The sequence below is a fragment of the Capra hircus genome, chromosome 12, assembly GCF_001704415.2.
Source record: "Capra hircus breed San Clemente chromosome 12, ASM170441v1, whole genome shotgun sequence".
NCBI classification, from domain to species: domain Eukaryota; kingdom Metazoa; phylum Chordata; class Mammalia; order Artiodactyla; family Bovidae; genus Capra; species Capra hircus.
Window position 1 is genome coordinate 57,462,084 of NC_030819.1, and position 15,291 is coordinate 57,477,374.

The window sequence follows — 15,291 nt, forward strand, 5'->3', positions numbered from 1 at the left end:
AATAGATCTTCCTAGAGAATTAAATAATTCAGTAGACCTATATCGTGTCCACTGTGTCCTCCCCAAGACAGCAGGACATGACCGGCTCAGGGGATACAGGCACCTCACCCTTGTGGGGTTCACAGGGACCGTGTGAACAAGGATGCGAGCAAACTTGTACCTAAATAAATACTTTAACAGAGTAGTAAGCCCCATGAGGTATGCAGATCAGGATAGTGGGAGAGGGAGTGACTTGGGGGAAAGGCTACTTTAAAGACATAGCCACAAAACCCCTTGCTGAGATGACGATATTTGACTTGAGAATGAAAGGAAAGAAGAGGAAAACCATGAAATATTCTGGAGGAACAGAGTTATAGGCAAAGGGAACAGCACATGAAAGACCCAGAGGCTGAATGAAATAAGATAGCTGTGTGTGTGGGAAGTAAAAGCCAGACTGAGATGGACAGAGCGAACAGGATAAAGAGCGTAAAGAGGTAAGAGAGGCCAGACCAGAAGGGTCTCACAGGCCACGTTAGGTCTGTGTATCAGGACTGTATATGTCTTCTCACCTAACCTGTGCATTTTGCCTGTGGAGAAACTGATGTCCCGAGAGGTTGACATGTCTAGTCAGTCGTAGGGTAGACCCTAGGACCCAGGTGTCCTGAATCTGGAAGAATCATGTGTGTTTTCTACCACACCAAACTGCCCCTCCTGGACACAGCCCAGCTAGCAACCAGGGGTGACAGCAGAGTCCAGGAGTGCCTGGTGTCTGGCTCTAGAATCTGCTCTCACACCCCTGGGGACTCGTGCACGCTCCCGGCATCTCTGCCTTCACCACCTGTGCATCACTCCTTCTCAGCCTGCAGGATAGAGTTCAGGTGTCCCATCCGCACCTCAGAAGCTTGGCTTCCTGGCCATGCCTTCCGCCCTGAGGTGTACCACTGTCTAGGACAAGCACCCTTTCTCTCTGCTGCTATCGCATCCTGCTGTGCCTGGATGACGGTGCTAAAGACGGCCTCATCTTCCCACCGTACTTCTTTCACTAGACAGGAACACCTTGAGAAGGGTTCTTATGGGCATCTTACTTGCTTTGGTGTCACCAGAGCCTAGAACAGGCAAGGAAGGTCAATGCTCAGGAGTGGAGCAGCTCTCTGGGTGCCAAAGGCAAGCCACTCACGTTTTTGCCCTCTCCTCTTCACTGCGTGGGAATCTCAGACCATGCATGTTGTCTGCCTCATGGGAGTTTTCCAAATGAAAATTAAGTAATTCATGTAAAGACACCAATAGAATAATTTTTAATACTGTGATAATATTAATAAGAAATTTGCAGGGATCTGCAAAAAGGTACCTATGGAAGGAGATCCCTGTGGTCAAGTGGTTAGAATTTCAGACTTTCACTGCTGTGACTTGGGTTCAGTCCCCACTGAGGTCCCATAAACCACACAGCGAAACCGAAAAAAAAAAAGGAGAACAGTAAAGGGACCTCTGGGAAACTATTTAAATTTACTTTTCTATTTATATAAACTTTAGGATCCTGCATCATATTGTAAGTTTTATTGCCTCTAATAGTTTATGCTAATGCTAAGATAATCATATTTCAAAAATCAAGCCTTCTTTTTTTAAAAGAATATGTTTTCATTGCTAAAAAAGAGAAGGAAACCTGGCAAATAAGCAGATCATATCATCTGACAAATTGAGAAAATATTTTTCTCATCAGGACTAGACAAAATTTATTAAAAGGAGCTTCATTTTTGCCTTATTTAAAAAATCAAAGACATGAATTTTATCAGAATTCTTTACAGGTATCAAGTAGGTATCTGCATACACATACACAGATTATGTTTCCTTCTGAGGATCTCAAAATTAAGATCAAACATTTAAAATGTCAGCATTAGAAATCGATGATATTTCTCAAGGTGGATATGGAAAATAATCATCATATATTTTAAATATTTGTAATTGCAGAAACAGACAAAACCCGAGATGTTTGCCTGCTTTTTCTTCCTTACTATTGTCGTTATCTTTCTATTACTTAAACCTTTAAGTTGATTTCATGATCAAATTTTTATATTTTTGCTTTGTAGTTTGATATTTTATTTATAGAATAACTGACACATGTTCATCACCGTGTGTTTCACAGGAGACACTAGTGGATGGGCGACTATATTTGGCACAGTCCATGGAAATGCTAATAATGTGGCATTAACACAGGAGTGCTGTAAGTGGTATTGGTTTGAAGACTCAGTATCAGCTTTGCGAGCAACATGATTCGTGGTGCATGGATTTACCTGGGTAGTGTCGTTCATTCCCTTAAGAATCCCAATTTCAGTTCAATGTGTTTCAGTGGTCAACTGGTCTATTATCTGTTTGTGGGACTGAAAAGAGAGAAAAAGGAAAACAACAGGCTTACTCTGTGTATTAGCCTGTGACTGCAAGAATATATAGGTACTGAATACTTGTGATAAGTAATGAAGGTCTTACTCCCTTCAATCACCAACTTCTTTTCAGCCCCTCTGTTGGGCACTGAGAGGGCAAGGATAGCTAAAGTGTGGCCCCAATCTTCAAATACCTCACATGGCTCCACTAGAGACAGTTCCTTACAGAGGCAGAAGTGATACAATATTAGTGCTGAACTGAAGGGAGAATGTTTGCACAAGGGGGTATGGAAGCCCTTTGGGAGAAATGATGTCTACACTAGGGAGGGTGAAAGATCCACAGACAAGGTGACACTGAGATGGACTCGGAGGTCCTTGGATGGAGGGAAGAGTAAGAGGTGACAGAATGAGCAGCGGAGCATGACCCACAGGGCAGTGGGGTAGGAAGTTCAGAGCATGCTTCCCGATGCTTTTCACACCAGTTCGCAGAGCGTAAGATGGAGGAGCAGGAGGTGGACCCAGAGGGCGGGGACCAACCCACAGGGGACTCTGGGTGCACAGTTCAGAGTTTGGCCTCTGTCCTATGGTAGAATTATCTCTCTATATATACACAGATTATGTTATATACTATATATTACACACAATATATATAAATGGATAGATAATTATATAATGTATTACAGTTACATACACACATTAGTATATATACATAATATACATGTATAAAGTATATACATTAAGTTCTACACTAGTAGTATATTATATACTTTCTAATATTAGGTCATAGCTACCACTTAGTATATAGTTTACTATATTCAAATATATCATACATAAAATTGGAAATCAAAAAAGAGTAAATTACAAAAAATGAAAAATAAATATATGAAAACTCTAGCATCTTCTTCCTGAGCCACAGTGGGTCATCTTGTACATACGCCATTGTGGAGGCCATTGCTGTCCACAGGGGGCAACCACCAAAGTCGTGAGCTTATTTCTATTTAATGAAGAAGAGGCACCACCTGACAAGAAGTGTGTGGACCAATGATTCTTGCACCAGAATTATAAAGAATGAGTTAGAACAGTGCTCTCAGCTTGAGACATGTATGCCCCTGGAGAACATTTGGCAACGTCTGGTACATTCTGCGTTGTCACTTGGAGAGGGGTGGGTGACTCCTGGCTTCTGGTGAGTGGAGGCCGAAGATGCTACTGAACCTTTTACAGTGTGCAGGACAGCACCCATGACAGAATGACCTGACCCAAATGTCAATCTTGCCAGGATTGAGGAGAAAGCTTGGTGAAGGAGACACTGAACATTACATTTCTTGCAGTGCTCCAGACTAACACTAAGAATCCAAGCCCAGAAAACACCTCTGGAAGGAGTGAGGTAGAGAGGGCAGCAAGAGGCATTTCATAAGAAGAATCAGAGGTTGAGGTGTGACTGACCTGCAGGTGAGGGAGTTACGCTGACATCTCCGGTTTAGTCAATTGGCCCAGCTTCTACCACACGCAGTTCTTCTGTTGGTAAATAAAGAGTTTCCCACCCTAGTAACGTAATCTAGTAATGTAACTACTTCAATGTCAGTTAAATGTTGAAGTAAACATTCTGAAGTCATCTTTAAGAAGTCGAGATCATTAGCGTCAGCCTATGAGCAACAAAGAATATTTTCTAAAAGTTTGTACACTAGAATGTGTCTTCTGAATTAGGCAGGTACTCAATAAAAGTTTGTCGGATTTATTAAAAGTCAGTGAAATTGATTTTAAAAATAAAGTTTGAATAAAAGTGATCTAGAAGAAGCAGAGCAATCAGAAAGGACTTATAGTCAGATTTAAATCAATAATAAATATAAAAAATTGAAAATAACTCACTTTTTTTAGCTCCATCACAGCCAAGTCCCATCGTATGCTCCATAAATCTCATTCCCCAAGACTCTCTCTCCTCTCTCTCTTTTCTCTCTCTCTCTCACGCACACAAACACATACACATGGTGATTGTTCTGTTGACCCACTTGACCAGGTTTCTCCAAAGATTTCTCACATGCTGTTATTTTAACAATTAACATAATTAGTAATTACATATAATAATGAATAGAACTACATGATGATGTTTATATATTATTAGTATATTATTACAAATCTTAATAATTATAATATGCCATTATATTAATAACTTACTCCTTTGGAGTCAATCCTAAATCATTTTTCTTCCCTCTGAATGCTTTAGATAGATGGATCTTTGGTTTTCTCTGCTTTATAGCTTCTCTACCACTTTTACCTACCACTTTAACTTCATAGTAATGAAAAACTAAGAACCAAAATAGTAGGGTATCTGAGTTGGTTGGTTTTAGTAAGACACAATGGTGGCTATGGCAGAATCTGCATCTAACTCTCATCACAGCTCTAAGAGAAGTTTGAAAGGAGGGAAATAGTTGAATTTAGCTTTAACCAACAAGCATTTATTGAGCAGCCTTTCTGTGCCATTCAATTAAGTGAAATTAACTTAGTTATACCCATTAAATATTTACTCAGGCACACTCATGGTTTTCATTGAGGAGAGCTTAATCTTGCTTCACTATATACTTTTTAAAACACTATTTAAACATGTTTGTGATTTCTTTCTAATCTCTTGCTAAATGCCTCTAAAATGACCACTGAAAGCTAGAACTGAAATGAATACCGCATGAGTCTATATTCAGCTAGGAGAGATTTCTTGTTTGCTTTTATTTGGGGCCTGAATAAGTTCATTTAACAAAATGTGACTGTTATACATTCAATGGAAAAAGAACAATGTCAGTTACCAAAGATAAAGTCATAACTAAAGATAAGTATTTTTTCTTATTGAATCACTGCTCTTTTTGCCCCCTAGTTTTAGATCAGTACCCACAACGTTGTATGTGCAAAGGAACTGAGTTGGAATGTGTAAATGCTGGCTTGAAGTCTGTGCCAATGGTTTCTAGCAATGTGACGTTACTGTGAGTAGCATTCAAATCTTGATATTTGCTCCTGACCTCATATGAAAACCATACAGTCTAATCTTTGTTCTGTTTTATGCTACTTGTGTATTAGCAAAATAATAGAAAACCATCAGCCATCAAAGAATTCTGCATGCTTCTTCTCCCGGGGAAAAAGTGTTTTAAACACTGTATGTTGGATTGTCCAGGTTATCTTTAACTCACAAACTTCTGGAATTCTTATTTCCAATTAATTTCCAATTTATGTGTTATTACTAATATGCCAGTGCTATTCAAGTGAAAATAAAACTTTGTGGGAAAAAAGGAAGAGCACATTACATATTCTATCTCGTTTTAAATAATAGTAATTTGTCCCAGACTTTAAAGGTGTAGAAGATGCATGAAGATGACTATGGCATAATCAATCATGGAGGTTTTTTTTTAACTCTGCATAGATATTTGGAGAGCCTCAGGAAGTTGTTTGCAAATATATAATAATTTGGGCACGTGTGAATTGGTTAGGATTTTTGTTGTTTTTTGGATGTACTTGCTGTGTTTTAGTAAATTGTCTACAGAAGAAAAAATTAAATCACCATAGATGTTCCAGTCTATTATACTAGCTGGCTAATGTGGTCAAATATTTGCAAGCTGCTTTAATTTTGCCTTATGGACTTTTCATTCTCATGTGAAAGTTTTCATTTATTATGGGCATTTTCAAATGTGTATGAAGTAAAATGGAGCATGATAAAATATTCTCAAGCATGTAATTCTAGAAAAGAGATTGGTTAGTCATAAATTCCATAACAAAGTCTTCTTTACATGTTGTTTTAGGTCTCTCAAGAAAAACAATATTCACAGTCTTTCAGATAAAGTTTTCATCAAATACAAAGAACTTAAAAAGATGTAAGTAGCTTTTAATAGTGTTTTTATGAGAAAATCTATGAGATGTTTTAAGCTGTTTTTAATCTGAGAATAAAATGAAATATAAAGTTGATTACCTTTATCATTAAGGTTTTTTTTTTAAAGTAAGGTTAGACATTAAAGCATTGAAAAGTATGCTTTTTTCCATTTCATAATTTAAACTAACAACTGGTTTTATTTAACTTTTTTTTAAGAGAGTTAAATTGGAGTTGCGATCGAGCATCTCAGTAAGAATATACATAACTCCATGCTCTTACTTCAGATCATTTGGAAAATGACATTGTAGATTCAGAGATACTAGATGCGCTTTTTAACCTGGAAGAGTGGTGGCAGAGACAGGAACTATCAGATCATTTAAAATGCATCATAATGGGGTCTAGACTGTCTCCCAGGATAAAAAAGAGCAAACACATGGTCTTGGTCAAATCAGTGAAATTAACATATTTGAGGAAGCGAGTGAAAGTCGCTCAGTCGTGTCCAACGCTTTGTGACCCCTATGGACTATACAGTGCATGGAATTCTCCAGGCCAGAATACTGGAGTGGGTAGCCTTTCCCTTCTCCAGGGGATCTTCCCAACCCAGGGATCGAACCCAGGTCGCATTGCAGGTGGATTCTTTACCAGCTGAGCCACCAGGGAAGCCCATATTTGAGGAAAGAAAACAATAAATAGGAAACAGTCAAACACAGAAACAGAGCGTCGAGATGCCTCCAGCATCATCAAAGAAAGGAAACCGGGACCTGAGAGATAAAGTCCCTAGACACAGTCTCCCCTGGGGGCAAGGAGGGACAGTCAGCCTACACCATGATGCCCATGAACTTTATTGTGATGCTGTCCATATCAGGATGGCAAATCTCTGTGCTTTGATTCCCTGCTCTTCAATCAACCTTATGACGATTACATTAACTTCCTAAATTATTTACACTAAAGTATTTGGGAAGTTACCTTGGATGGGGAATAAGACCATTCCAATTAGTGGAATGGGATACATCCGATTTAAATAAAGGGGTTAAATGTTCAACCTCTTGAGAGTTCGCTTACTGTGTGTCAGTCCCTCTGAGCCTGAGTCACTCACTTGGGGATAATGGAGAGGTCAAATTTCTACAGTTGCGAAGATGATCGTCAGAATAGATTAGAAAATTAGCAAGACAATGTTGTAAGGTCATATCATCGTCTTACAATTTTTGCCCTTTAACATTCAGAATAGAAGAGAAGGTTTCTAGAAACGTGATATATGTTAAATTCCAGGACTAAAAAGAATCTGATTTTTTGCTGATACTGGACAAATGTACTTGGTTTGAAGTGGCATCAATAGTTCTATGTTCTCATGAGTCTTTAGGTATAGACTCATCATACAAGAAAGGAAGTCCCTGAAGAGTCCATTAGTGAGAAGAACCTTGTGTGAGCATGAAGAATCATGCCTGGGTTTGATGGTAGCTTCTGTGATTCCTATCTGCAGTGAGCTCCTTCTGTTCCATCCTATGCCATGTGGTCACGTTGTCATTGTTCCGCTGGAGTAGCTGTGCTTGACTCTAGGGTTCCAGATTCCTCTAGAGAAGAAATCTTAACAACACTGCTTCTGGTCTTACTGAAAATGCTTAGAATCACAACCTGTTCATTCTATGAATCAGTATTGCCTTTGAACTCCCTGAATAATGCTAAAGGGAAGAAAAATAATATAGCACTAGCAGAAAAGAAGGAAAAATATTCGTGTTTTAGAGTAGCTGTTTAAACCTATTATCTAGAATCATAGAAGTCTTATGAAGTTCCAATTAAATCTTATCATTTATAAGGCAACTGAAGTTTGCAGCAATTAAATGACTTTTAAGATCTACAGCTACTTAGCAGAAGAACCAGAATTACAGTCCATATCTTCTGATGCCCAATGCAGTGTTCATTTTACAACACAATAACCAGAAACCTAGAGGTGGAAAGAAATTGTTCTAGTACCTAATTGAATCTTCTACCAACACATACTCTTCTGTCCCACACACAACTCCATTCTATACTTTTGCTCCCCTAATTAGGGGAAGCTGACCTCTGGTGAGGCTCACTAGAAGATCAAGCAAAGAGGTTTAAGATAGGACTTCTCAGGGCAAGTCTTTCCCTGAACCACTGATCCACGCTTTGTTCCGTGTCAGTACTTCTTCCTCAGTAGCTGGTAACCCACGGAAGGGAAGGACATGGAAACACTAACTCTGCACATACAAGTTCCAATTTTTCCTGGTGAAAAAAAAGTTGAGATTTTTTTTTTTCCTGCCAGATTGCCCAGAGCTGAAAATTTCTCCAATTAAATGTTTATTTCTGCTTTTTCTGAGAAAACTTAGGTACCACGTCATAACCTGAGTATCACCCAGCAGGAGTTCCCTTAATGTAAGCTGCCTTTTGATGCTTTCTAGGTGAATTTGATTCTCCCAGAGAACCAAGAATTAGTAGAGTCTTATCAATAAACATTCACCAAGTGTCTTACAGGCAGGGTACAGCACGGGAGACAAAACACAGCTCCTTACATTTAAATATCATTTTTTAAAGTGAACAAAAGACTTCCAGGATTTGGAATTCTCATTTGGACTTTGTCTCCAAAGTCTATGAGGTGAGATAAACAGCATTAGATCCCTTTCAGGAATGAGGACACCATCCTTGGAAAAGAAAGATTATTTCCCTGATGACTCAGATGGAAAAGAATCTGCCTGCAATGCAGGAGACCCGAGTTCAATCCTGAGTCACAAAGATCCCCTGGAGAAGGGAATGGCTACCCACTCCAGTATTCTTGCCTGGGATATGCCATGGACAGAGGAGCCTGGCAGGCTACAGTCCATGGGGTCGCAAAGAGTTGGACATGATTGAGTGACTAACACTTTCACTTTCTTTCAACCAGCTGACAAGTATTAGAATTTGGCTTTAAAGGCAAACCTTTGGCTGTGGTCTCCTGGAAATCCACCCACATGGGCCATTGTCAGTATATTGTTACTGTCAGTGAAAACGCCCAGAAACCAAACCTTGGTTGCACAATAACAGCAGTTCTTCATAAGCATTATTCAAATAATCTAAAGCCATTCATAAGCTCAGCAACTCTTCTTTAAATCCTTTCCTCCCGTCTACTGTTTTCTACTTCTCAGCTCCTCCTGCCACTCTTCCCCTAAACTCCCAGGAAAACCTCTACAGTCTCAGGCAGTCCCCTGTCCTGTCCAGTCCCTTTTTCTACCAATCCTGCATTTCAACAGTCCAAACAACCAATGAAACTAAACATAAACCATCCGCAGGAAAAGGTGTCCAGGGGAGGAAGAAATTAGATGCACACGCCCAGAACTGTCGGTAGAGACAGCAGGAGGGGAAAAGCTAGCCAAACCCACATTTTAGTGCATTCTTTCAATGAATAGTTGCGGATACCCATCAGGTGTCAAGGATATAGTGGTAAACAACACATCTGAAAAGTTCTTCCCTCAAGGAACTCAACTTCCAGTGGAGAAAGATAAAAGCACAGTGTGTGTTAGATACATAGTGATTATGGGGGTGGGGGCCAGAAATAAACCAGAAAAAGAATTAGGAGGTGCTGAAGGAAAGGAATGCTATTAAATTGTCCTGCCATGTAACTATTGTTGCTGTTTGGTTGTTAAGTCACATCTGACTGTTTACAACCCCATGGACTGCAGCATACCAGGCTTACCTGTCCCTCACTGTCTCCCGGAGTTTGCTCAAGCTTATGTCCATTGATTCAGTGATGCCATCCAACATCTCATTCTCTGTCACCCCTTCTTCTCTGGCCCTCATTCTTTCCCAGCTTCAGGATCTTTTCCAATGAGTCACCTCTTCGCATCAAGTGGCCAAATATTGGAGCTTCAGATTCAGCATCATTCCTTCCAATGAACACTCGGAGTTGATTTCCTTTAGGATTGATTTGTTTGACCTCCTTGCTGTCCAAGAAACTCTCAAGAGTCTTGTCTAGCACCACAATTCGAAGGCATCAATTCCTCAGCACTCAACCTTCTTTATGGTTCAACTCTCACATCTGTACATGACTACTGGAAAAACTATAGCTTTGACTAGACAGACCTTTGTTGGCAAAGTGATGTCTTTGCCTTCTAATATGCTGTCTAGGTTTGTCATAGCTTTTCTTCCAAAGAGCAAGCATCTTTGACTTTCGTGGCTGCTGTCACTGTCTGCAGTGATTCTGGATTCCAAGAAAATAAAATCTGCCACTGTTTGCACTTTCCTCCATCTATTTGCCATGAAGTGATGGAACTGGATGCCATGACCTTAGTTTTTTGAATGTTGAGTTTTAAGCCAGCTTTTTCACTCTCCTCTTGAATGCTCCTTAAGAGGCTCTTTAGTTCCTCTTGACTTCCTGCCATTAGGATGGTATCATCTGCATATTTGAGGTTGTTCTTGCTATTTCTCCCAGGAATATTGATTCCAGCTTGTAACTCATCCAGCCCGGCATTTCATATGATGTACTATGCAGAGAAGTTAACTCTACTACTGCCCAAAGTACCTGTAAGTCTTTTTGTGATTCTGAGAGTTACCCCATGAGACTGATTAGAACACACAGTCTCCTACCTAATTCCTCTGATATTCAAAGCTAGCCATTATCACCATACCCCCCACCAAAGGTCTCTCCCCCAGGCAGCCTCGAATCCTTAACTTCTTCCCCTAAGGACCTGATTTCAAATCTGTTTGTCACTCTGTATATGACCACTTACACATTCCTTACAGATAGTATCTAGAATAAATTTAACATTATCATCTGTATGACACCTACAAGGGCAGAACGAGGAAAGCTAGCAACCCTTCTCTTCTAAACTGCACATGCCCTAAGGTTACATTTGTTCTTTTTGTGGCTGCTTCATACTCTTTAACTCCTACTATTTGTGTCCCTAAAATTCCTAATCCCATGCCACGTGCATTAGCTGAACAAGTGACGGCTTCTCCATCCTGCGCTTGTGCACTTAGCATCTGAGAGCTAGCTGTGGGACTTCAAATTTATCCTGGTTCAATTTCATCCTGTCAGATTCAACTCTTCTTACCAGACTCTGAAGATCTTTTTTGGCTCATCCCAACAGATTTACTATTCGTCCCAGCATTCTGTCATCTGAAAATAAGATGAGCCATCGTCACCTAAGTCATGGAGTAGAATACCAAGCAGGATGCTGCGAGATCTTCTTTCCAGATCCCTTCATCATCATCATCACCGTCCATCAGACATGTCTTGTTCTTTATTTTGTCTATAAAACCACTTGGTCACTGCCTGGTAGACATATAAGCAAAGTCAACCACATTTTCATCTGATCAGTATTTCAAAGCAGAAAATCAAGTTGATCTGACATGTCCTGTTTCTTGGGAACTGCCCTGTTCCTGTTCTCTCTGAGGTGCTCACAAGCCCCCATCACAAGATCTTGTCCTGTGATCTCACCTAGAATCAGCCTCAAGCTCATCCAGCTATAGCTTGTGAAATCTACTTCCCTTTTTGAAAAATCAAAATGGCATTTGCCATCTTTAATTTTCAAGCTGCTCTTCTCTTTTTCCAGATTCCTGAGCCATTGATCATGACTGAGTGTTCACATTTTCAGTGTTTTCTCAGTGTCTAGGAGAAATTGTCCAAACAAGCGGGTTTTAACTCATTTTGGTTAATGTATTCTATCCTCTTGGGCTTTCACTGCCACAACCCCATATCCTATTTATTCACTCCAGTTCTGAGATCATCTTTTTTGACCAAGAAGACAAGAACAATGTAAGAGTTGAGCATTTATATTTTGTTAGTATTTCACCATTTTGTAAAACAGGTCCCATACCACAGGCTTGGGCTTCTCTGTAAACATTTTTCTTGCTTCCAAAATATAACTAGAAATTCATCCCTATTTCTCACAGTAGTCTTCACTGTCTGAATTTTGAACAAGCCTTAGGTCATTCTTTCCATTATGATTCCATTTTTATGAACCCCTAACATTCACCCTTGGATTTTGAAGGAAGCCCTCACTGACCATCACACCCTCCTCCTGAACTGGATGGTCCTTCTGGTTCCCTCACACTACCAGGTACCACCACTGCCACCACCCCTCATTGTCAACTGTGTTGAAACATACAGAAGGGTCGATGAGTATTTATTGAAGGGTATTCATTGGAAGGGTTGATGTTGAAGCTGAAGCTTCAATACTTTGGCCACCTGATGTGAAGAGCTGACTCATTTGAAAAGACCCTGATGCTGGGAAAGATTGAGGGCAGGAGGAGAAGGGGACGACAGAGGACGAGATGGTTGGATGGCATCACTGACTTGATGGACATGGGTTTGGGTAGACTCCAGGAGTTGATGATGGACAGGGAGGCCTGGCATGCTGCGGTTCATGGAGTTGCAAAGAGTCGGACATGACTGAGTGACTGAACTGAACTGAACACAGGGGGCGAAAGAGAAGGTAGGGAACATCTTCAGCAAGGAGGACCCAAGAAACATGAACAGAAAAACTCAAAGGCTATTTAGGAAGAGAGTGACTGGACAAGTTTGTCTAAAGGAGGAGTTACCATAGGAAGTGGTGGAGTATATGCTGGAGAGGTCATTGAATCATGATGCTAGGGCCTTTGAATGCCAGGCTAAAGAATCGGGGCTTTATTCTGTTTGTCCCAGGGAAAGACCTTCATGGATACACATTTTCAGTTGTACTGAGCTAATAAATCTGGTCTGCATTTTTAAGTTGTATTGGGATATATCCTAGGGAGTCACCCAATTTAGTGTCAAGTGGGTCTCTGGTCTTATATGCTCTATATATTCACAGTGAAATTGAGGTCATTGAGGCGTCCAGAAAAATAAATTTATAAGTCAAAGTTAAAAAATAAAACTAATTGCTAGATGAACAGATGCTACTCAACTTACTTGAATCCTTTTATTAGTGATCAGTTTATTCATTTTAATAATTTGTTAAACTTTCTAACTCTGGGTGATAAGAAGCAATTTAAGATGAACCTTCAGAGAAACAAAATACCATGTATGAGCTTGACCATAATACTTTATGACTGCTACCATGGAAACCAACAGCAGTTCCTCTCCTCACTGGGACATAAATTTTACGTAAATTGGACTTCCTTCTTAAACTGGGTTCTTGTTCAGTGCAATCATTGGCAACACAATGTAACTCAAGGAGTCTGCTTGGCTCATGAATACAAAATGTGGCATTTAAAAAAATAGCCTATAAACATGCTTGTCATTAAAGCATTTATTTGCTTTAGTTTCAGGTACATAAATTCCTGGCGTTTCTGCTCAAAAAGTCCTGACAGCTGAAACAGCAGGAATTCATGAACCAGTAAGTTATTCTTAGAAAAGCCGCTCAATATAAAGTATATCAGACGGGCTCATATCTCAGCTCTGAATAAAAAGAGGACATCACTTGCCAAATTGTCACATTTCCAACTTTCCCCCTTACATTCACCAAGTTACTATTCTGTAAAAAAGAAAGCAGGTACTGGAGGATCAAGCTAAAATTCAGCAGCCTAAGTCTGAAACAAGGGACCTGGGACTCTAGTTCTCCATGGGGTGCCAGGAAACTGACTAAATAGAAGATTAGAGGCTGTTTATTATTTAAGAAATTGGGAATCTTAACTCATGTCAGTGAAGGCAGATAGACTGAACACATTAGGTGAGTCACGCAGATCAAAAGCACAAGGTCAAATTCACAATGTATGACTGCTCCCATCTCTTCAAGATTAACAATGTATAGGTTAAATGTACAGTGGTGAACTTTTGACTTAATTATCTTAAATTCAATGTCACCGAAATAGCACTAGTTAGGTAGTAAATTTTATATTTAAGAGAAACGTCAAATATACATATTACTGTATACTTTCTCCATTTTCATTTGCTATTGTAATATAGTTCACCATATTAACTTTAATGACATCACTCCAGGGGCTCTGAAAATGCTAAAATAGATACTGATCTCTTCTGTTTTAGAACTCTAAAGCAAAAGCAGAATTTATGCTACAACATGAAGCATCTGCTGATAGACACGACGCATCAGAGAGGGAGGAATGGAATGGCACAAGTTCTTACTGGGTTTCAAGTTCACTTTGTAGCATTGAAATTGATGTTTTGCATGCCACTGTAGCTGTAGCGCTTGTGCTCTGTGGCACCCACATTTTCCACATGGTGGTACACAGAGAAAACAATATTTGTTTGATTCTGGGGGTAAAAGATGAGTTTGTTAATAACTGAAAGCTAATCTTGGCTTTACTTTGCACCTTGGAAAAGGAAATGGGAACCCACTCCTGTATTCTTGCCTGGAGAATCCCATGGAGAGAGGAGCCTGGTAGGCTACAGTCCACGGGGTCACAAAGAGTTGGACACAACTGAGCCACTTCACTTTCACTTTCACTTTAAGGGCTGAGGGCATCAACCTGCCTGCACACCTGTAACATTCATGACCCAAAGGCTGGGAAGCCCTGATGAGGGATAATCGTGGCATAACAAAATTCAGAGTAGAGCCAAATGCCGAATGAACGAGGCCACGATCTACCCAGAGTTTTGCAGTGAAGCTAACCCACTCCAGTGTTCTTGCCTGGAGAATCCCAGGGACGGGGGAGCCTGGTGGGCTGCCGTCTATGGGGTTGCACAGGGTCGGACACGACTCAAGCGACTCAGCAGCCGCAGCAGCATAACAATAAGAAAGTGTTGTGAAATATTTTAGGAACCAGGCATTCCCTGGCCATCCAGTGGTTAGGACACTTAAGCTTCCATTGCCAGGGGCACGGGTTCAATACTGCAAGCCACGTGGCAAAACAAACAAAACAAAACCTCAGAAACCAAAACAAATCAAAACAAGAGATAGGGAAGCTACTCAGAAGATTATACAGACATTAGTTACTGTTAATAGAGTGATTATTTCCTGCCTAAAGATCTTTAGAAAATATGAATTCAGGGCTAACCTCTCATTGTTTAATGAGCACAGGAAATAGAATTTAGTTACTTAGATCCTCCTGAAAGAGGGCTTCCCCGGTGGCTCAGCAGGAAAGAATCCACCTGCCAAGACAGAAGAAGAGAGTTCAGTCTCTGGGTTGGGAAGATCCCTGGAGAAGGAAATGGCAACC

The 15,291-nt window shown here is 40.2% G+C and overlaps 1 protein-coding gene across 2 annotated transcripts in view; it reads left to right on the forward strand.

Moving 5' to 3' along the window:
* Window positions 1-15,291, forward strand: part of RXFP2 (relaxin/insulin like family peptide receptor 2) — a 60,645-nt gene that overhangs the window by 16,330 nt on the left and 29,024 nt on the right. For both annotated transcript variants that reach the window (XM_005687534.3, XM_005687533.3), the window contains exons 3-5: window positions 2,120-2,197; window positions 5,218-5,323; window positions 6,134-6,205. In XM_005687534.3, coding sequence (XP_005687591.2) covers window positions 2,120-2,197; window positions 5,218-5,323; window positions 6,134-6,205 — 256 coding nt within the window. The remainder of the gene's footprint in view (window positions 1-2,119; window positions 2,198-5,217; window positions 5,324-6,133; window positions 6,206-15,291) is intronic.